This window comes from Diceros bicornis, chromosome 31, assembly GCF_020826845.1.
Source record: "Diceros bicornis minor isolate mBicDic1 chromosome 31, mDicBic1.mat.cur, whole genome shotgun sequence".
Lineage (NCBI taxonomy): Eukaryota > Metazoa > Chordata > Mammalia > Perissodactyla > Rhinocerotidae > Diceros > Diceros bicornis.
In genome coordinates this window covers 2,328,787-2,348,462 of record NC_080770.1, presented here as the reverse complement: position 1 = coordinate 2,348,462, position 19,676 = coordinate 2,328,787, and the positions used below count along the sequence as shown (strand labels likewise).

At 63.6% G+C, this 19,676-nt stretch overlaps 1 protein-coding gene across 1 annotated transcript; it reads left to right on the top strand.

Moving 5' to 3' along the window:
• The first annotated feature begins 345 nt into the window (after positions 1–345).
• Positions 346–18,724, top strand: CD81 (CD81 molecule). Its single transcript, XM_058526154.1, has 8 exons — positions 346–544; positions 12,315–12,429; positions 15,360–15,457; positions 16,334–16,408; positions 16,704–16,832; positions 17,303–17,404; positions 17,924–18,010; positions 18,093–18,724. Exons 1-8 carry the CDS (start codon positions 479–481, stop codon positions 18,153–18,155), a joined length of 735 nt encoding a protein of 244 aa, XP_058382137.1. The 5' UTR covers positions 346–478; the 3' UTR covers positions 18,156–18,724.
• Positions 18,725–19,676: the final 952 nt, after the last annotated feature.

Here is a 19,676-nt window from a genome sequence, read left to right as displayed (position 1 = left end):
GGCCTTTCCTCAGGCGCAGCCCCTAGTAGAGGCTCGGGGCGCGCCAGCGGCTCTGGGACGCCTGCCGCGCGCCGAACAGAGCGTCCGAGCCCCGTGGTGCTTGCGGCACTGAGGTCCTCTTAGCGTGGGCACGACGGAGGAGGGGTTGCGGGCCGCCTCGGCGGAGGCCGGGCTGGGGACCAGACTGCAGCCCCTGCGCGCCCGGCAGGCGGGGGGCGGGGCGGAGCGGGATGAGCGGGGCCGGGAGGCGGAGCCTGCCGGGCGTGGGGGAGGGTGCGGCGCCCGATAAGTGGTGGAGCGGAGCGCGCGCCCGCCCAGAAAGCGAGCGCGCCCCGGCCAGGCCTCCTGCGCCGTGTGCCTCTCGTCTGCGCGCCTCTTACGCCCCCGCTGTCGCTTTCAAGCCGACCTCTCGGCCCCCGGCCGCTGCTCGCCAGGCCCCGGCCCCGCCGCCCCTCGCCCAGGACCGGCCCGCGCCGCCATGGGGGTGGAGGGCTGCACCAAGTGCATCAAGTACCTGCTCTTCGTCTTCAATTTCGTCTTCTGGGTGAGCCCCGGCCGGGCAAGGGGGGGCGGGGCGCGCGCCCCGAGCACCGCAGGCCGCGCGCCCCGCTAGGCCCCGCAGAGGGGGCGCAGCCGGGCCGCCAAGTTGCTGGGCCACCTGTGCGCGCCGGGCGCGGGGCGGGGAGTCCTGGGCCGGTAGGCTGCGACGTTAGGGGCCGTCTGGGGCCGCCGCGCCGCTTTACGGTGGGGCGGGGGGCTGCGAGCCGGGTTTCGGGGCCTCTGCGCGTCCGGGCCCAGAGCCCCGCGGCCGGGCCGGGGCGTTTGGGCGCCTCGGGTCTGTTACCGATTGGTGATAGTCGGGGTTGCGGTGGGTGCGGGCTCTGGGCCGCGTACCCCGCCGCCGCTCAGCCCACCTGGCGCTGTTCCTGGGACCACCCTGTTTTGCGAGGATGGAGAGGGGGCTCGAGGGCGGGGCTCCCGGCGCCCCGCCCCCATGAGCTCATCGAGGCCACCTCCCCTTGATGGTCGGCCGGGTGAGGAGGGGGGCGGGGGGGTTGCGCACACTCCGTCCGAGTCTTGAGGAACGTCCACCCCACTCTTGGCCTAGCCCAGCTCACCCCCCAGTCTGCTGTCGCCATCCTGGGGATCGTCCTGGGGGTCCGGGCCCGGGGCGGAGCTCAGACAGAAAGCGCCCTGGGCCCTGATGGCCCGTGTGCTGGGGTGCTTGCACCATAGTGGCCCCGGTTTGTGTGGTCCGGTCCTCTTGCCCTCCTCACCCAGACTGAGATTCCATCCCAGCCTCGACCCCCGGAGCTTTGAGGGGAGTGGGGTCCGAGCCTGCGTTCTGAGCTGGCACAGGGCAGGGGGCTGTGAAGACCTGAGCGCCTCTGAACTCTGGGGGCCTGGGTCCGGGTGGGTGCCCAGATCCGGGCTTGGGCATCCACTTTGGAAAGAGGAGCGCCACAGGGTGGTCATCTCTGGGTGCGGCAGGGTCTCCCCGGGGTCCCCAGGCTGCTGGCCTGAGAGTTGCGTCTTCCTGACCTTATTCTTAATCTCTGCCCAGTGACTGATGACGCTTTTGCTTTTGTTTCTGTTTGCTGTCGATGTTGGAATGGGGAATGGGGTGGAGATCTCTTTTTGGCTTGGTAGGCCCCTGGATGGGTGTCAGGAGCTCGCTCGATGGCCGTGCCCTGCCTCCTCTCAGTGCTCCCCTGGGCAGTGACCAGGACCCCCTGCCGGGCCCCCTCACTGCTGCTTTGCCACCCCAGGCTGCTCACCCCTTCCCACTGAGGACCAGGGTGATGCCTGGGGGGTGGCGTATTTTTCAAGTTGACGCAGGGAGGGTGAACTTTTTAAATGGCCCCTGGAGCCAGTGTGTGGGACTGGGGACATGTGCTTGCCATCTGGACGGCCGGTGATCTCAGGGCAGATCTCGGGGCAGTGAGGTATTTGGGGTGGGGAGGACAGAGACTGGACTAAACTCTAGCTGGGGGTGGAATGGGGTGTCACATCCTACCTGGGGTGGTGTCGGTGTGGATTTGGTGTTTGCCTCCTTTGGCCCAGGCAAGTGGGGAACAACGTCCAGACACCTCTCGGCTGGCCCCTGAGCCCATCCCCTACAAGCAAAGCCTGGATGTTGGGGCGAGGACCCCGGTGGGGAGGTGGAGGGGAGGCAGAGGAAGGGAACTTCTCCAGGAGTGGATTCTTGCCTGGGGCTAGATGTCAGTGCGGGGCTAGGTGTCAGTGCGGGTGGCAAGTCCCTCCCACCTGCCCAGCCTGGGAGGTCTCCAGGACGGGACCCCTGGAGCTCAGCCTGGCTGAATCTGATAGTTTCCCAGGCAGCTGGGATGGAGGCCTTGCATTCCGGCCCGCTTTCTATTGAGGCTTAAGGAAATGCTTCCAAGGCCTCTCCTCTCCCTTCCTGGGGCCTGCCCAGCTGAACATTGAGAACTGGAGCCATCTATAGTCACCATGGCCCCACCCACCCATGCTGGGCCACCCCCTGCAGTGGGGAGATGCTGGGCTGAGCCAGGCGGGGCTGCCGGGCACCACCGTGTCAGAGCTGCTCTCTGCCCCCTGGCATCTCTTGGCTGAGAGCATGGTGCAGGGGCGAGTTTGGCCGGGTGGAGTCCCCACCCCACTGCTCTACTGCTCTGGTGCTCTGGGTCCTGGGCCTCAGCTCCCTCCCCTCTGAAGTGGGAGTCCTCAGACTCCTCTCTCCTGGGATTGTTGGTGGATCAGCTAATGGGAGTAGAGGCCACGCTCAGGAAATGGATGTTGGGCAAGGTGGCTGGCCGGGAAGACAGCCAAGGAGAGCCAAGCCTGTTGGTGTAGGCAGTGCCTCGGGGAAGGGGCTTTGGGTGCCTGGGAGGCTCCTGCAGGGCCCAGTGGCTGAAGGAGGGCTCCTGGTGCCTAGCCTGACTCCTCACCGTGCACCCCGGCCCTAGTGCAGTAAGGGGGTGCTGAGGGCAGGAGCCAGGAGGAGAGGTTGATAATAGGTATCTGGATAGGGGCACTTTTTCAAGTTCCGTATTAGAGAGTAAAAAGGCTTCCCGCGTGGGAGGAGGCATCAGAGGCAGTCTGGCATGCTTCTGCAAAGAGGAACCCGGTCACCCTGCATGCCCACACACATACTTGCTCCCCCACCCTCTGCACAGAGACCCCAGGGCCCCGTGCAGTGTGCAGTCAGCCTGCCTGCCCACAGCCTGCTTTGGGGCTCCCTGGCTGGGCAGGCACCGGGCTGGGAGGTGGGGACAGGACAGGAAGACAAGAGCAGCCACCCGGCCTGGGCGGGGGAGACAGTGCAGACGCTCCTTCCTGGAGATCCTACCCCTGGGGTGGGACCAGGAGATTCCTGGCGGCGGCAGTGGGCACTCAGATTCCTGCTCCTGGGGCAGATCAGGAAGAACAGAGGCTCACATCCCTGCTTACTCAACTGCAGCCGGTGACCTGGGCAGGCAGCTGACCTTGTGAGCCCCGCCTTCCTCATCTGTGGAATGGGTATGACAATAGCTCTCTCTTTGGGGGCTGGCCAGGGAGCCCTGGAGGTGCCACTGCCCCAGCGTCTCCCGCCTGGGACTGGGACGGGCTGCTCCACCAGCCTGATGCAGTCGGTGGCTGCCTTCCAGAGGCAGGGCGGCCAGACCCGGAATGGAACGGAGCTGATTAGAAGCCTTGCTAACTGGCATTTAATTCTCGCTTCCAGACAGCACAAGACTGTCTCTCACTTAGCGGTGCTGTCGCCTTCCTTCCGGGAGAGGGGGTGTGACCCAGGCGGGCTCTCGGTGGGGATGGGGATTTCCTGTGCCCAGTTCCAGCCAGGGCCAGGGGACTTCCCTTGGTCCTCCCCGGCATCTCCCTATGGAGCTTTGGGGAAAAGGCCGTTGGGCTGACCCGGCTGAGAAGAGGAAGTCTGTGGTCTGTCCCTGGGATGCGCTGGCCCCAGTGAGGGTGGCGGGGAAGCGAGGGGCGCCGAGCCAGAGTGAGGGGCCGGGAGCCGGGGCACCTGGCCGGCTCTGCTCCCATGCTGACGTGGTGCCCTCCCTGTGGGCTGTTCACCCCCAGTCCCTATCTCATACTGCTTCAAAGTCTGGACAGAGATGGACCCCCCCCCACAAAAAATTGAAAAGAAACCACCCCATCCCCCTCCCAAATATGCTACCCCCATGCCTTCATTTCGGCGCCCAAATCCTGTGACAAGGAAGGACCTGGGTCATAAAATCAATACAGCTTAGAGTCCGGGCACCCGAGGGAGGGGCACATGGTCACCTTTGCACTGACCTGGCGTTCTGGAGAGGGCCCGAGGGTGGGGGTGGGGGTAGGGGAGAAGCCCAGGGCCCGGCCCCCCAGGACCCAGGCTGGCCACACAGCGAAGGCTAGGTGATTTTCGGCCCTGGAGGTGGCACCTGCCCAGTGGCCAGGACTCCTCGGAGAACCAGGCTCGCCCAGAACTGGCCCTCAGCACCCTTCTCTTGAGTGGAGCAGAATGTGAATTGACCCAAGCACGGATGGCTTCCAAAAGCCTCTGGACTTCTGACTCTCCCCCTGCACCCCCACACACACTGTGTACTTTCAGTCCTGGCCTAAGCCCCTCCTTGATGGCAGAGCAGGTGCTAGTTCCTTCCAGGTGGACCCCCAGATGCTGGGGAGTCCCTGCGGGTGGGCAGGGGGCCACTCTCGAACGGCTGGCCTGTCATCAACCGGCAGCTGGATCTCCCTTCCTAAGCCAGCTGCCAGTGCTGTGGCCGCAGGGGCACCTGAGACGGGGCAGCCGCCCTCTTCGGGTGTAAGGGCTGGCGAGGGCCGGGGCTCGAGGGATGGGAGGCACATTGGGCCTGGGGTTTGGTGGAGTCAGGCCCTGTAAGTGCCTCGGGTCGCTGGTGGGGGTGCTCTGGGCCGGGGGCCCAAGAGCCCAGGCATGGGGATCTGAGCGTCATGAGGCCTGGGGAACAGGGAGTCCCCTTGTCCTCTTCTCTGAAGCTATGGCCCTTCTTCTAACTTTGGAAAATTAGTGCTGCCCCCACCCCCAATTATTGGGGTAACGTGATCATCGTCGTGAAGGCAAAGGACAGGAAGGCAGGCTGGCCTGCCATGCAGAGCTGGCGGGTGACCCACCTGGCGTCCTGTGCCATCACACAGGAATCTTCTGTACCTACTGTCCCACACCCAGGTTGGCCTGGGTCACAGCTCTCCCTCAGGGGATGTCTAACGGCGCCCGGGCACCTGTCTCACTTGTGCCGGCACCGGTGGGTGGGCGTTGAGGTTGGCTCCACACTGCAGCTGACAGCCAGCTCCCGGCGGTGAATGTGGGGACTCAGGCCAAGAACCCAGGGCTGCAAGGTGCCCGGGTGCGGCTGGGGGAGCAGGAGTGAGGACCCCAGGCTGCCCACCTTCCCGGGTCTCTAGTCCTGGGGGCTGTGAGGCCTGAGCCCCTGAGCTCGATGCCCTCGGTCTCGAGGGTTCAGGGGCTTCCCAGGGGCAGCGGGTTTGGGAGCCGCTGGCTGCAGTCTGGCCACGCCTGCCCAGGGCTCATGGGGAGCTCACCCCTGACACAGCTGCAGCTCTGCTTGGCCGATGGCCCGCGCTGCTCCCCACCGCAGCAGCTCGGCCCGCCCACCCTCTGCAAGGACAGTCTCTCCCTCTGTCGCCGAGATGATAACAGCTCCGGCTCACACGGAGCAGCACTCTCCTGTGCCAGGCAGGCCCCAGGCTGGAGCCGTCCCCTTTGCCTCCGGCTGGGGCTGAGCTATTATTGGACCCACTGAAGTGATAAGGAAACTGAGGTTCCCAAGGGACCACGTGAGGGAGTAGTGGGGGCGGGTTGGAAACCAGATCCTGTTCTTTAACCGCTGTGGTTCATAGCCCGGCATGGCTCCAGGACCGTGGGCTCCCCCAGGGTGGTTGGCAGTGCCCGGGTAGAAGGTTCTGGCTCTTGGTGAGGCCATACTAGGCAGCGTCGCAGTGCTGTTGCTGGCCAGGGACACCCTGACCTGCCCTGGGACCCCTCCACCCATTCTCTGGTCTCATGACCGAGCCCACCCACCTCCCATCTCCTTCCGCAGTGGGTGCCCGGCCCACCTAGATCCTCCTTGTCTAATGCACACGATCCTCTGCAGCCCCTCGCATGCCTTTCTCTAGCAGGTCACTGGGACGCCAGTGTCCACATGCCCCTCCCTGCAGGGGCCAGGGGGGCAGGGGGGCTTCCCAAGGGGGGGTGCCCTTCCAGCCAGTGGGGTGGGTTTGGGGTGGGAGAGCAGGCCATTTCCTGGCTTCCCTGCCCAGGGGGTGGGTGGCAGGCTCAGGGACTTGCCCTAGAAGCGGCCTGGTCCTTGGGCCCCAGGCCCACTCCACTGCGCCCCAAGAGGTGGCAGGGTGTCCTCACCATGCATTGGCCTGCACTCACCTCCTGGCAGGAAGTGGCTTCTGATCCCTCAGCCAGTGGGGCCCAGGAGACCCAGTGTCCTTGCCTCCCCCCACCTATCTTTAGAAGCCAGGCGGCTTCCTGAGGTTGAAGGGCCGAGAGTGGTTTCCGCTTCCTGGCTGACGGTGAGGGTCCCTGCTCTTCCCTCCACACTTCCTTCCTGCCTTGAACCCGGCGGCTGTGCTCCCAGAGGCCACAACAGGGTCTTAGGGTCAGCTGCCCACCCCCCGGGAAGGCCAGAGACAGGCCCTGTATCACCCAGGGAGGAGTCTGGCCCTGTCCCCTCCTGGTGAATGGAAAGCGAGGGTCAGCCTGTAGGGACCCAGGTCCCCCGCCACTGTCAGAACCTTCCTCTCCCCTGCTGACCCTCCACATCCCATCCTAAAAGTGTCCTCACTCACCTCTTCCCTCTGACTTATCCCAGCTCCTCCAAGGGCATTTTCTGCCTTACTCCCTGTCCCTGGTCTCACTGCCCTCCTGGGGAGGGTCTCCAGGCCCCCAGGATCCCCGGGTTGCCAAGCCATGCAGGCACTTAACCAGCAAGTATGTGCACCCCTTGCTGTGGCAGCTTAGGGAGCAGAGCTGGCACCCAGCCGAGGCCCCTTGGCGTCCCCCACCTGGTGGCCCTCCCCGGTCACGGTGGAGCTGCCCTTGCTGAGAGCCTCTGGCTCTGAGCATTGGGGCCAAGGGTCTGGGCTGCAGACCAGCTGCTCCTTAAGGGAGCACGTTGAAGCTCTAGTCGTCCTAGCTGCCCGTGGGACCCGTGGGCAGGACTGGGGTGACCACTTGGGCCCGTGGCTGGGGGTGAGGGAGGGATGGGGAGACGATTGCTGTCCCTTCCTGGGGAGGGGGTGGGGGCATGCGTGCTGGCGTGGGGGAGGGGCCTGGCAGAGGGCGGGGCAGCCGGCGCTGGCATGGGAGGCTGCTGCCCCAGGCCTGCCCGGGCAGTGCCCGTGCCTCTTGCTCCCTTTCAGCAGCAGCTTGGAAACGGCAGCCAGGCTGGGCAGGAACCCAGCGCCCTTGGCAGCTCCCTTCTTCTTTTAGGTGACACTGTTGTTTGTTAATTCCCTGAAAGGAGGAAGAAAGAAACAGAAACAGAACTTTCCTAGGGTTACCAGCACCCTGTGCTGTGCCCTGGTGTGGTAGCTCCAGGAACCCCAGCAAGTTGGCCGGCTCTTCCCGGGAGCTGCCCCCCACCCAGATCCCGAGCAGGAGCATCTTGGGATGCAGGAGCAGGTGGCGGTGGCGCTTCCAGCAGGCGAGCGTGCAGGAGAGAGGTGTCTGTGGCCCTGTGGAGGGTTCTGTCAGGAGAGGGACTAATGAAGACAGGTCAGATTCTGCTGCTGATAAACCTGCCCTGGAACTCCTGCTGCAAATACTCATCGCCCTCGCCCTCTGTCTTCAGCGGCGTCATGCTAAGCACTCTACATATATTAGCTGACGTACCTTTATTTCCTGCTTTTACAAGGAAGGATATATTGGAGGCACAGAACCCCGAGATGGCCCTGAGGTGGCCCCGCAGTCAGGGGCCCGGGGCCACCCTGGACTGCAGTGCTCCGGCCTCCACCCAGTGCTAGAACGGCACGCTTCCCGTTCATGCTGGCCTGTTTTATAATGGACATACATACGTGTCCCCTGGCTACCCAGTCCTTTCTTGGATTGACCCTAACACCTTGGCTCTGTGGATGGGACTTTGATGTTCCCAGCTGCTTGCTGCTGGCTGCTGGAGGCCTGGAGAGCCCCAAGTGTCCAGCTCCTTGCCTCAGTGCACGGTTGTCACCAAGACGGCAGCCTGGATCCTGTGGGACACAGAAGAAACATTTACCCCAGGGGCCCTGCTGCTTAGAAGTTCAGTCGTCAGGGACCTGGGGGTAGGGGGTTTTTTAAACCGCTTTATTTGACAGTAAACTGCGCCTCTTTAAAATGGTGGACGCATCCATCACACCCCCAAAAAGTGTCCTTGGGGCCTTGGGACCCTCCCCCTGCCCCTCCCCCACCCCAGGGCAACCACTGTCTGTTTTCTGTCACCGTACATAATTTGCATTTCTCACACTTTTATGTAAACGGAATCAGAAAGTGGTGGTTCTTTTTTCTTTTTTTTTCTCCTTTTTTTTTTTTTGAGGAAGATTAGCCCTGAGCTAACATCTGTTGCCAATCCTCTTCTTTTTGCAGAGGAAGACTGGCCCTGGGCTAACATCCATGCCCATCTTCCTCTACTTTATATGGGATGCCGCCACAGCATGGCTTGACAAGTGATGCGTCGGTGCGTGGCTGGGATCCAAACCTGCGAACCCCAGGCCGCTGAAGCAGAGCACACGAACTTAACCACTGTGCCACTGGGCTGGCCCCCTTCTTTTTTGTTTGGCACTCATCCTCTTCCTGAGGTCCACCCCGGGTGTTGTGAGTGGTTCACTCCTTTTGACCGCTGTATAGGACTCCGCTGTGCGGCTGGACCACAGCTGGTTCGTGGGCATCATCCTGCCCCAGTTGGAGGCCATCTGGTTGTGTCCAGTGCGAGGCTCTCACGGGGAAAGCTACTGGGCACAGTGGGGGACGCGTCTTCGTGTGGACGTGTGCCTTCGCGTCCCCTGCGGAGGGACCTAGGGGAGAGCTGCGGCACAGAGCTGTGTGGATCTGACTTTCTGAGGAGCTGCCACACTTTCCTGAGCGGCTGCACTGTTCCGCATCCCCGCCAGCTGGGCGCGAGCCTCCCAGCTCCTCTCGGCCTCGTCACACGGGGTCCGGCGGTCTTGTTCATTTCCGCTGCCCTGGTGGGTCTGCAGGGGCATCTCCTCGTGGTTTCCGGTGCGTTTTCCTGTGACCGATGATATTGGGCATCTTTTCCTGTACTTATTTGTCATCTGTGTCTTTTCTTTGATGAAGCGTCCAAATTTGTTGCTCATTTTTTAAAAATTGGGTTGTTTTCGTTGATTTTCAAAAGTTCTTTATAAATTTTGGATATAAGTCCGTTATCAGCTGTTTGCAAGTCCCAGTCAGTGGCTTGTCTTCTGAAGGGCAGGCTTCTTTCCACCTTGTGCTATTTCAGGGACCCCAGCCCTGCCCTCCTTTGGTCGGTTGTGGGGCCGGGGTGGGAGCCCTCTCTTCCCCTCAGACGCACCCCTCCTCTGCTCTTCCCCATGGCGGGTGGGGGGGACCCCAGTGCTGCCTTTGCCCCTCCTTTGTAGGTGACTTCACGTGAATAACTTCCCTCCGCCTCAGTTTGCTCATCTGGAAAATGGGATGGTTATTGCCTTCGTCCAGCCCCACGCTGGCAGGTCTGCGCAGGGCCAGGAATGACTGAGGGAGGGCAAGGAGGGAGCACTTCAGCGCCAGACTCTCCCCTGCCCCGTAGGCAGGACCAGCTTCTCTGTGGACCCCTCGGGAGGGTGGGCTGAGCGCCGGGGGGGAGTCAGAGGCGCCGGCCCCGCTGCTTGCCCTGGAGTCTGAATGGAAGCACTTTCCTTCCCAAAACAGCGAGAGCTGGTGACTTTGTCTGCGATCCCACCATTAGAGTTTGAGGGGTAGAAGAGCATTGTCTCCATTTCTCTTAGGACTGTGCACCTGAGATGGGCCTGTCCTCCCAGCTCCTGGGGTGAGGGGGCTACACAGGGAAGATGTGGGTGGTCTCAGCCCAGCCGAGGGGGCACAGGGCCGAGGAGCATTCGAGCCAGGTGCCGCTCCATGCTTGGCTCCCCTCGAGTGATGGGGATACGGAGGCCGAGACAGGGCTTATGGCCAGGTCTCTACGACTACAGATGGAGGCCCAGGACGGGGCTCTCCCAGCCCCTTCCCGCTGAGTCCTGGAACTTCTCACAAAGCAGTCTCTGGACTACAGTTTCAAAACAGAATAAGTGACGTTTTCAATCCAGAGTGACCACAGCAACCCTCAGCCTCGCCTCCCCTGGAGCCACAGATGGCAGCCAGCTAGGGAGGAGCCGAGGACTCTGGGGTGCCTGCCCTGCCCCCACTGTCCCCACCTCCCCCTGCTCATGTCCCGCGGGCCCTCCGGTGGGTCTCACAGGTGTGACAGGCACCAAAGAGCAGCGACAGGATGCTGGGAGGGCAGGGCCAAGCCCCATGGGAGGGAACTCAGGCAGCAGGTGCAGAGTGGGCCCCGAGGGTCCTACCATGTGCTTGCTGGAGGACAGGGAAGCATTCAGAGCCTCCGTCCTGCCTGGGGTTGGGGAGTGGGGTCCCCCCAGCCTCCATCAGACGTTGAAACTTGGGGAGAAGGAGAGCTGAGAAACCGCATCCCCAGGCTGGTGGCGGACAGAGAGATGCCAGCCTCCTGCTCTGGGGGAGGCGCCAATGGCATCCCTTTGGGGGTGGGAGCCCAGCTGCTGCCTGCCCTGCTGTCAGCCAAGCCCAGGGTAGAAGGCTCTTCCCACCTCCCACCGGCCCTCTAGTGCCACCTGCCTGAGGAGTCCCCGGCGCTGCTCAGGGCTTTCCTTGGGGCAGCCCATGGGGCCGGGGCCTCAAGTCTCACACCCTCGACTGAGCATGTCCCCCCGGAGCGTCGTCTCGGGGCCCCGCTCCTGTGCCAGGGCTGTGGGGCTAGGCACTGGGCTGGCCAGGTAGTTTTCTGGGGGTCCAATTCTCAGTTTCTCTTCCCCGTTGGACATGGAGCTGTGAGTCTGTGCGGGGTCAGCGACACAAGGTGCCCAGCGCTGCTGTGGGAAGGCCTTAGCTGCCAGCACGTGGACAGGAGAGAGGCGGAGGAGGGCGGGAGCTGGCTGGCTGCGCTTGTGGCTCTGGGAGCAGATTCCACTTCAGTGGGGTGTTCAGGGCTGGGGGAGCCCGGGGAGGAGGCCAGGGCGCAGAGGGCGGCCTGGGGAGGATGCTGGGGCGCTGAGGGCAGCGCGGGGAGGAGGCTGGGGCGCTGAGGGAGGCCTGGGCGCTTGCATGGGTTAGTCAGATGCTCAGGCCTAGGCCTGGCCAGGCCTGGTCTGGGCTCATCCTCGAGGGCAGACCCCACCCGCCACTGAGCCACGTGCTGGCAGGAGGACGAGTCTCCCTCAGCCTCAGCCAGGAGCCCTGTCCCTCATGCCAGGCCCCCAGGCCCCGTGCTTTCCTACAACTACTCAGGGCAGCCTCCCCTGCCCTGGCCTATCTGGAGAGCACAGCGAGCTTCCTTCCTCAAGCAGGTTCCCTTCCCAGGGCTGATGGCAGGTATTTATCCCACAAACCGCCTGGCCCCTCTCCCCTGTGGCTTCCTGGATGCCACCAGCCCCGGCTGCCTCCCCTTTTCAGTAATTCCCTCCACCAGCCCCACCAGGGACCCGGGGACATCAAATCCCCACTCCTCTCTTTGTCCTGGCAGCAAAGACGGGGAGTCCCAGTCCCCTCCACGGACTGTTGGGGCAGTATCCCCCCCTTGGAGGAGGGCCCGGCGTTCCGTGGGGTGCTCGGGGTCTAGTGTGGCGTCTGGCCAGATTTAGCAAATAAAAATGCAAGACATCAGTTACACTTGAGCGTCACATAGACAAGGAACGCTTTTTCAGTGTAGGTTATGTCTCATGCAGCATCTGGGACACACTCATGCTAAAGAAGTATTCCATGTTCACCTGAAATGCAAATTTGACCGGTGTCCTGCATCTTGTCTGGCAGCCTGTTGTGGGGTCTCACTACAGTGGTGCTGGCCGGAGGGTCCAGGACCAGATTCATGGTCCCTGATGCCCAGGCCTTCCTGGGGCACCTCGGCAGACATGTGGAGCCAGCAGGCGGGCCAGAGCCCAGTGGTGCCCGTGAGCACCACCCAAGAGGGGACCCCTCCCTGGATAAGTGGAGGGGAGGGTCCGGCACCCACCTCTCCCTGGGTGTTCGGTGTGGACGATTTGCACCCACTGCTGCACTGCTTTGGGCCACAAGTGACACTGCCCTGTTCTTTCCCCAGCTTGCCGGAGGTGTGATCCTGGGTGTGGCCCTGTGGCTCCGCCATGACCCACAGACCACCAACCTCCTCCATCTGGAGCTTGGAGACAGGCCTGCACCCAACACCTTCTATGTAGGTGAGTGCATGTGGGGTGGGCTCTAGGCTGTGGGCCAGCAGGGACAGCCCATTGAGGTGTGTGATCAAGGTGTCTGATCCTGACCTGAGTGAGGCTGCAGAGAGGCGGTCAGGGAGGGCTTCCAGGAGGAGGCAGGGCCTGAGCCAGCTCAATGGGGCTTGCTGCATGCTGGGGCCAGAAGGAGACCAGCCAGGAAGGGCTCTTTGGGCAACAGGGTGAGAAGGAGCCAGAGAACAGGTGGGGCGAGGTCAGCCTGGGAGCCTTGAGGGCCTGGGTGAGGCGTTGTGGCCTGGATCCCTCTCCAGAGGTGGTCCCATGCCTGGCTGGGTTGGGGGTGCCTGGGGCAGGAGCCAGGTTCCCAGGAAAGCTGAAACTTTGAGGGGCATGTGGCTTGTTGGGACCCCACTAGATGAGCCAGGCCCAAAGGGCAGCAGCTGGGCAGGGGCAGGGAGCTGTGTCATGTGGTGGGGATTTCAGGAGAGGCTCCCTGGGAGGGGGTGGAGCTGGATGCCTGAGGCAGCTGCAGCCACAGGGGATGGAGACTCAGGCCCTCAGGAGTGGGGGGCAGGGGCCGGGGCCAGCGTGACTCAGGCCACCCCCACAGCCACACCTTGCTGCCTTATTAGGCTGCGTCTGCCTCCCAGGCACTAGCTGTGGCCCCCCAGGGGCGTCTGTCAGGCTGGGGGGAGTGGGCCGCTGCCCCCACCCCCAGGGGCAGAGGTCACAGAGGAGGAGGGCCGCCATGCTGTGCAGAGCAGCACCCCTCCTGCCAGTTGGTCCCCAGCCAAGGGGAGGTGGGCGGGGCCTGGCCCTTGTGGAGCTCTGGCCTGTGTGTTGAGATATTTCTGTCCCTTAAAGGAATGGCCCCTGGGCGGCCCCTCTCACCCCCACAGGCCAAGCAGCAGAGCAGGAAGCAGCTGTGCGCCTCCAGGGTTCAGGGCTCATAGCGGGGCAGCTGCCACCCCCTAGCCTGCTGCAAGTCCTTTGTACTGTGTGGAGCACGGGAGGGGTCTGAGTCCCTCCCAGCTGCCAGTCGGGACCCCCACACACTTGGGATACACATGGCCCTGCATCCTCGCCATCCTGCCCGGGCACCCTGGGGCCACACGGGGGCCTTTCCCAGCCTGTGGTCCCTCTGGGCCATAACGTGGAGAGGGCTGCGTTCCAGGGGGCATCAAAGGGGCAGTCCCTCTTCTCCCCGGAATTGGGAGCCTGTGGCTCTGGCAGTGGTTTCCAGGGCCCAGCAATCCTTGGGGAGCCCCTCTGGCTGCTGAGTCCCTGCCCATCCAGGACTGGCCTTCTGGAGCCTCTTGCTGGCCCTGATGCGGGCTAGGCCTGCCAGGGAGGTGGGAGAGGAGATGGAGCCCTGACAAGGGCTCTTTGTCTGGTGCCAGGAAGTGAGGGCGGGTTAGCCGGGCCCGCTCAGCACCCCGGGCAAGCTGCAGGGCCCGGGTGAGTCCCTGACCTCATTTGCCAGAGCCAGGCCCACGTGTACAGACAGCAGCCCAGCACTGGGGGAGATCTGGGCTGGGCCTGGGAGGGGCTGTGGGTCAGGCACCTGTTCCCTGATCTCCCAGCCCCTTGCAGGACGCTGCACAGCCCAGATCATCAAGACGCCTCTCCCCTGCACCCTGCACCATCTTGCTGAACCTCAGGGAGATGGAAGCCTGAGGGTCCCACCTCAGCTCACGGATGGGAGTGTCAGGGCCTGAGGAGAGAGAGACAGACCCGGCTTGGGGGAACCCTCTGGGGGCGGCCGTGGCTGGAGGTTTCCTCTCAGCCAGGTCCCCTCAGTGCCGCCTGGAGGCTTCGTCTGGCCAGGAGGAGGCCCTGGGCCTTTTCTGAGCCCGTCGGCGGGTCCCGGCCCCCAGGCTCCTTCTCCCTGGGAGCCACCGTCCTGGCTCTGGAGAGGCTAGGGCTGCCCACAGTGTCTGCTGCGAGGACGAGGGGCGTGGGAGGTCCCCGGAGAGATGTGGTCAGCGTTTCCCAAGGGGCACAGGGCCCTGTCTGGGTGGGCTGTGGGCACCAAGAAGGACAGCATGGCCGGGTCAGAGGCCTCTCGGCCCCCAGTGCCCCCCACCCTTTGGCGGCCTTTCCTGCCTCCCCAGGAATGCGTGTGCAGCCCAGTGGGTGTTGGGCAGGTCAGGAGGGCAAACTGTCCCGTGTGCTGTCCTAGAGCCACCCCTGCCACCCTGCCGCCACACGCCCCATCCTGTCCACGAGGCCCAGCCGCCAGGGCACCTCGTCCAGCAGGCTCCAGCCCCCAGGGTCAGGGCCTCAGAAGCTGATTCGAGCCCACCCGTCCAGCCCGAGGAACCACCCAGCGCTGCCTAAGAGTGCGGGCAGCTGAAGCAGGCGCATGTGGCCAGCAGGGGATCCCTGCCACCAGATCCCGGGGCTGCCCTCCTCCGTCCCACCCCCAGGCCAACAGCTGGACCCTCCGCACCAAGACGGGGGTGATCCTTCTCGGCCCCCGCCCCCCGAGTCCCAGAGGCTTGTGGGAACCAGAGTGGGTGCGGGTGGTGGGGTGGGTCACCCCGGGAGAGACGTTCCGAGTAAAACCCCAATCGCTAGGTCCTCTGGGCACTAACCATGTACCATTCAGTGCTGCTCGACTTTGCCCGCCTCCCTCCCACGTTATGGAAGAGGAACCAAGGCCTGGAGAGGTGCTCACGTGGCCCAGCCAGGCCGTGGTGCCCTCCCCAAGGCATTGGGCATCTGACCTCTTCCTGGCAGGGCGGCCCAAGGTGGGGTGTCCGCACCTGTGAGACCCTTCAGAGTCCTGGCAGTGGAGGGGTCTTGGCCGGGGAGGAGGTCTAGGGTGGTGGGTTTTCGGGGATGCGGCCCCCAGGACATCAGGGCACCAGGATGTCCATTCCTCCTCTCTGGGATGTGGGGCACTGAGGGTGTCTGTCCATCCTCCCCCACAGGCATCTACATCCTCATCGCCGTGGGTGCTGTGATGATGTTCGTCGGGTTCCTGGGCTGCTACGGGGCCATCCAGGAGTCCCAGTGCCTGCTGGGGACGGTGAGGTCCTGGGCCAGGGGGGTGCTATGTCCAGCTCGCCTAGCAGTGGGGGGGCTGCAGGGCTGATGCTGACGGCAGAACCCGGAGCTCCGGGGAGGCAGCACGTGGTCAGCCTAGACTGGCCTGCGATGTGGAGCTCGGGCGCCTCCCCTCGCCTGTCTGGCCCTGGAGGAGGGTTTACAGGCAGCCTGACGACCTTCCCCAGAATGCCAGCTCCCTGGTTTCCCTGTTTGGGTCTTAAATTGCATCACGGTTGATTGCCCTTATGTCTAGTTCCTAAGTTCCAAAGTTGCTTTTTTTCTTTCTTTCTTTAAAGAAAAACCCACAGATATAATAGGAGCGAGTCCCAGTCTCATGGCCAATCTCAGGTGTCCCAGGGCATGTGGGAAGCTGAGGCCTGGCTGTGGTGTCCAGGGTCTAGCCGGTCCAGGAGGCATGGGCTGTGGGAGCCTGTGCCAGTGTCTCCAGTGGGGGAAACTGAGGCACACCACGACGACCCCTTTTCCATGGGGAGAGGAGAGGAAGAAATGGGGCAAGGAAAGGGGTACTGGCGGCCCAAGCCTCCTTGGGGGCTGTGCCACCCTGCATTTCCCAACCCACCCAGCCCCTACCCTTGTCCTCTTCCTCCAGCCGCCCCTGGTCCTGCGGGGACAATGAGAACACTGGCCTCCTGCTGCTGGGGCCAAATCTTAGGCTCCATACAGCTCTTCCCCGGTCAGGACGTGGGTGGGTGGGTACCGCCAACCACCCCACACACACCTGTTGCTCAGTCGGGCATGTCACCTGTGGAAGGCGAGCCCCAAGCTGCCACGCCAGTCAGGGCCTCAGGAAGCCCTGGCCGTGCCTGCTCTGAACCCCCCCTCTACCCTGACCCAGTTCTTCACCTGTCTGGTGATCCTGTTTGCCTGCGAAGTGGCTGCCGGCATCTGGGGCTTTGTCAACAAGGACCAGGTGAGCCTGAGTCCATAGGGGAGGGCCAGTCCCAGCCCGGAGGGGCGGCGGGGGGGAGCACCTGCTGCTCAGGCTGTGGGAGACGGGTCGGGTTGCGGGGTGCTCTCTGGGACTGGCCTGGGAGGGAGACCACAGAGGGCTTTCTGGAGGCGGTGGCATGGAGGCAGGGCTGCCCGACTCCCAGCTTCTGGGTTGCAGCTGGGCTGTCCTGGAAGTGATACCTTCTGGGAGAGTCAGGTGAACGCTGTCTCTGGGGATGGTCCCCGCTGTGCATGTGACCCCACCCCTCCCCCAGATCGCCAAGGACGTGAAGCAGTTCTACGACCAGGCCTTGCAGCAGGCCGTGACACTCAGCAAAAGCGACAGCGACAGCGACAACGCCAAGGCCAAGGCCAAGGCTGTGGTGAAGACTTTCCACGAGACGGTGCGGGAGATGGGGGGAGGCGGGGAAGGGGTCGAGGGGGACCAGGGGAGGCCAGGTGGATGAAGGTGTTTGTCCCCTCAGTTGAGGCCCAGCTAGGCCTCAGCCCAGACCTCCGGAGCAGAAGGGACACTTGAGACCTGGCAGCCCTCTCCTTGAGGGCTGTGGGGCCGTCTGCGAGCCCTGTGGGGGCTTCTCTGGGACCTGTGGGTCCCTGGTGGGAACGAGACAGTTCAGGCCGGCTGGGGTTCATGGGTCTCTGAGCAGCACAGCTGAGTGAGAGGCAGGGAAGGAGGGGGCGCCTGGGTTTGGTGCTCCCCCTGGAGGGGACTATCCCACCCCCGCAGCACCATGCCAGGCCGGGGCAGCTGCTGGGGCCCCTGCAGCCTGTGGGATGCCTATCCTCGTGCATCTCCCCTTGCGTCATCTTGCCCGCGCCCAGGACTGACCGTGGGCATGCTTGCTCTCTGCAGCTCAACTGCTGTGGCTCCAGCACGCCATTCGCAACGACCACCCCTGGGTTCAGGAACGACCTGTGTCCCTCGGGCGGCAAGGTTATACCCAACTTATTCAAGGTGTGGGTGGTGGGTGGGACCTCCCAGGGGCTGGGTGGGGCTGGGCCTGCCTGCTCCCCCACTTCGCTGCCACCCTCCCCTCTCAGTGGGTCCTGGGTGGTGGGTGGGCCACAGCTACACAGCGGCACTGTGGCTAGAGTCAGGGCTGTTCTGCCTGTGGGGCTGGGCCAAGGCTGAGTTTGTACTGACGGCCCATAGCGGGGCGACTGTGCCCTGGGTTCCCAGTGGGGGAGCTCTCCTCCTCCGCTAGCTCTACCCGTACCCGAGCAGGCATGGAGGGCGCCCTGACCGCTGGGTCAACGCCCATCAATGCCCAGTGATCTCTGAGTGGAACAGGGAGCACACAGCCCGTCCCTCGGTTCCACATTTGGTTTAAAATGGAGAGACTGGGTGTTGTTCACACCTCTTCTGAGGGGCAGGGGCCGTGCCCCTCCATGCTCTTTCTACAATGATCCGGCTGCTGCAGTCCGGGGGTCCTGCGGACCAGTGCCCCTGACCGCCTGTGGCCATCCCCCACAGGAAGATTGCCACAAGAAGATCGATGAGCTCTTCTCGGGGAAGCTGTACCTCATCGGCATTGCCGCCATCGTAGTGGCAGTGATCATGGTGAGCGGGCAGGTGGGGCGTCTGCTCAGAGCCCTCCACGGGTCTGTGGGTGCTGACCAGCTTGCCCGCCCCCTCCCCGCAGATCTTCGAGATGATCCTGAGCATGGTGCTCTGCTGTGGCATCCGGAACAGCTCCGTGTACTGAGGCTCCGGCCACTCGGGCCGCAGGCCAGGCCGGTGGGACCCCTGCGGCATCCCCAGGGCGACCCGGACACTTCTGCAGAGGGCCTCTCACCACCTGTGTATATAACTTTTCTGGTATTATTACTCTGCTGCACTTATTAGTCTTTTTACTTTTGAGGTTTTGTTTTGGTCCTGAAGTTCCCCATTACCTTCTGGGGTTGATGTCACCTGTAGGTGGTATGTGACTGGACCCTGGGGACTGCAGGGCAGGGGCCCCCTCTGCCCCTGGGGCCGCCTGGGGGCTCTGCCTGCTCAGCCAGCCCTCTCCAGGGGACCTCGCGGGCCTTCTGGTGGAGCTGCATCCTCCCACCCACCTGTCCCCATAGGCTGCAGGGCTCAGGCCGTTTTTAATCCATGTTCCTCTCCTGCCACCTGTCTCTAGAGCGGGGTCTACGAGCGGCCTTATGCCTTTAATGCACCTCTCCTTTCTAACGTGTCACCTTCAACTGTAATTACATCTTGAAAGTCATTCAATAAAGAAAGAAAAACCAGGCATGCTCACAAACTGTCCAGCCCCTTCCTGTGCCTGCATCGTCCAAGACCCAGGGGGTGGCCGGAGGGGAAGGGGAGCCTGGCACGCATGGGGCTTAGCTCTGTGGACCTTGCTGGGCCCAGGGTGTGCTGCCAACTCTGTTGGTGGGTGAAGACAGACCCCCCCCCCCCCAGGACAGCCCCCTTTCTTGGGCCCTGTGCCACCTGCAGCAGTCTCCAGCCAACCTCTCCCCTACTCCTCCTGCTGCACCACTGCCTGGAAGGAGCAGGGGGGACAGGGCGGCCAGAGAATGCGGTGCAGCAGATGTTTGAGGTGGGGGGCCTGCAAGACTCTCCTGACGGAGGGCTCTGTGGAGGCTGGACGCCTGGCCCCGGCCCTGTCCCTCCCCGTCTAGGTGCCTCTAAATGTTCTGTTGAGGAGCTGGGTGGCTCAGGGCTTAAGCCCCATCGTGCAGGCGCTGGATCAGAGGGCCTCTACGACTGCCTGCGGGAGCCCACCTGGCCCACCACGGTGGACTGAGGTCTAGCTGCCTCTTGGATCTGGCTGCTGCCCCGTCTGGAAGGCTGGGTGACATCACTGTGAGCTATAGGCAGGCACGGACCTGCGTGTGTGTTAAAATTGACCCCTTGAGGCCACAAAGGCCTGGCTGGGATTCATGTCGCGGGCACCCGGCCGCCTCCCTGGGGGCAGATTTTGGAAACGAACCCCAGACCTGCGCTGGGGGTCGGGGGGGAGGGTCTCAGCGGGCCTGCCGCTCTCACCATACCCCTCCACCGAGCTTGCCGGGTCGGGTCGGCCAGAAGGACGGGATGGTCGAAGAGCCCCCTTTTTACCCGGGGATGTCCTGGCCAGGGCTTAGGTGTCTGTCACCTGTAAGCTGCGATGTGACACTACACAATTAGTGCGGGGGGGGGAAATGGGGAGTCCCGAGGCTGCACAGGAACGGGCCCCGTTTCCTCTCCGGGTCCCTGGACTCCGGGGATGCAGCCC